The sequence below is a fragment of the Petaurus breviceps genome, unplaced genomic scaffold (genome assembly GCF_028583685.1).
Source record: "Petaurus breviceps papuanus isolate PSGF00001 unplaced genomic scaffold, PetGlider_PUasm1.0 126, whole genome shotgun sequence".
Classification (NCBI taxonomy): domain Eukaryota; kingdom Metazoa; phylum Chordata; class Mammalia; order Diprotodontia; family Petauridae; genus Petaurus; species Petaurus breviceps.
In genome coordinates, this window is record NW_027185655.1 from 9,034,104 (window position 1) to 9,036,368 (window position 2,265).

Below are 2,265 nucleotides of genomic sequence, written 5' to 3' on the forward strand. Positions count from 1 at the left end.
ATATACACATATTTACAAAATATATATTTATATGTCTACATATTTTTATATACACATATTGAGCAAAAATAAGTCTACCAGAATATACGTATATGTGCATATATATACTCACATATTTAACAAAATATAAAAGTCTACCAAAATATATATCTATATACACACATATTTACAAAATATAAGTCCACTGAAATGTATGTGTATACACTCACATATTTAGCAAAAATAAAAGTCCACCAGAATATATGTATATATGCATATACGTACACCCCCCATATTTAGCTAAAAATAAGACCACCAAAATGTATATTTATATGTGTGTATATATATACTCACATTTAGCAAAAATGAAAGTCCACCAGAACATATACCTACATATTTTTGTGTGTGTGTGTGTGTATATATATATATACACACTCACACATCTAACAAAATATAAAAGTCCATCAAAATATATATCTACATATTTGAGTATGTATATATACACACATATTTAGAAAAATATAAGTCCACTAAAATATGTGGGTGTAGATATATACACACACACTCATATATTTAGCAAAGTATGTGTGATCATATATGTACGTGCGTATAGATCAGAACTCTAGAAAATATGGGGTCTTGGGGGGGTGGGGCGGTGGTGCAATCTGCTCTTTCTCCCAGTGCAAGCCGTGCGAAAGTCTTTTTTGCCCTGAGACCCCTCAGCCATCTGCTTTGTGCAGTGCCGTGGGAGAGAGGTGTTGTTCGGTCAAAGTAACCCTAATTATAATAAAGAAATCTCGGTAATTGCCTCTAGGCGTCATCCAGCGGAGGCCCTAGCATTTTAGCACCATTCCCAGGTGCTTCCGTAGCCCTGCAGGCAGCACAGACAGGTAAGGGGCATCCCTGCCCTGAGAATTTTATAATCTAGCCCGGATCCAGGCGCCCTACGGTCAGATGCAATCCGGGAAATACCTCCGTGCCACCAGCTTCTGCAGCCTGGCTGGCGGGGCTCTGCGGGAGAATGAAACCAGGATGGAATTCTCCCAGGACAGGTGGGGGTGGGGAAGAATAGATAAAGGAGCGATGCAAATGCATGCATCTGAGCATGCGCACTCAAAACAATAGAGTTGCTAAGGCCCGAAGGCAGATACAGACCCTGGGTACGGAGAAAGCCAATCCAAGAGCGCAAACGCGTCTTCTCCACCAATCCGGAGTCAGGATTGCACCGAGCAATCAGCGAGCAGTCTGCCCAACTCCAGCCAATCAGAGAGCCGGCCACTTTGGGCGGACTTTTCAAAAACAGTGAAAACAAAACAAATCAGGGATCTTTAAAGGTCGTGATTCGTCAGGAGGCTCATCTCCTTCCGCCAAATCCATTTCCCCGCCCCGCCCCTGTCGGACCTCAGGGCCCCGAGGACGACAGATTCCAGTGCCCTGAAGGTCCGAGACGGAGCCTGGCCCATCTAAGCAGATTTTATTCACTGGGGCGGACTCTGCGGAGCCGGTTCTCTAGGGAACGGGAGTGATTTTAGGGAGGGACTCTTTTCTTCTGTCGGGCTCTCCCGGATCCCTACGCGGGTCACGTGCCCCTCCCCCTGGGGGCGTTGGAACCTCAAAACAAAAACAAGGGGGCGAGCTCGAGCTTCCTTCCGCGGCGGCGGCGGCGGTAGCCGAAGGGCGCTGGGGGTGGCCGAGGGGCGGCGGGCCGGCGGGGAGGGCGTCGGGACAGGGCAGGACTGCCAGGATGAGGCCGGCGCTGTGAGGCCGGCGGCGGAGCCGGAGGGAGCGCGGGGCCGCGAGTGGATGAGGGCCCCGGGGGGTCACTGACCCGCGGGGTTCCGCAGGCGGAGCAGCTGGGCGCGGAGGCCCGTCCCCTTCTCCGCGCTCTCCTGGCCGGGGCGCCTCGGGGACGGGAGCGGGATCCCTGGCGCGGTGAGTGGGCGGCCTCCGGGCTGCCTTTGTTTCCCGGGACCCTCCTTTGTCCCGCTCCGCCGCCCCTGCACACAGTCGGCGCCTAATTCGTTAGGCTGGTGACACCTGCGTGCGCTCAGCCCGCCGGCCCTTCCCCCACTCTGGGGCAGCCCCGCCGCGGGAGGGGGGAGGGGACCCCACGCCCGTCTCGTCCTTGCTCCTTGGGCCCCTGGTGGGGGAGGGGGAGCCCCGAGGCCCCGCCAGGGGGGCCGCCGCTCTCACTCGTCCCTCTGCTTGGCCGCAGATGAAGGAGCTGGCGGGCCGGGAGGGGCTGCAGCTCTTCCGGCTGCTGAACCTCTACCTGGAGCAGGAGCC

At 53.6% G+C, this 2,265-nt stretch overlaps 1 protein-coding gene and 1 long non-coding RNA gene across 2 annotated transcripts in view; one reads left to right on the forward strand and one right to left on the reverse strand.

The window, feature by feature from the left end:
• Positions 1-1,443, reverse strand: part of LOC138164700 (uncharacterized) — a 10,389-nt gene extending 8,946 nt beyond the window's left edge. The window contains exon 1 of the long non-coding RNA XR_011169156.1: positions 1,135-1,443. This is a non-coding gene — a long non-coding RNA (uncharacterized lncRNA). The remainder of the gene's footprint in view (positions 1-1,134) is intronic.
• A 245-nt stretch (positions 1,444-1,688) lies between these two features.
• Positions 1,689-2,265, forward strand: part of CCNG2 (cyclin G2) — a 12,137-nt gene continuing 11,560 nt past the window's right edge. Inside the window, exons 1-2 of the mRNA XM_069092644.1 lie at positions 1,689-1,911; positions 2,195-2,262. Of these exons, the coding sequence (XP_068948745.1) occupies positions 2,195-2,262 (68 nt within the window). The 5' untranslated portion in view covers positions 1,689-1,911. The remainder of the gene's footprint in view (positions 1,912-2,194; positions 2,263-2,265) is intronic.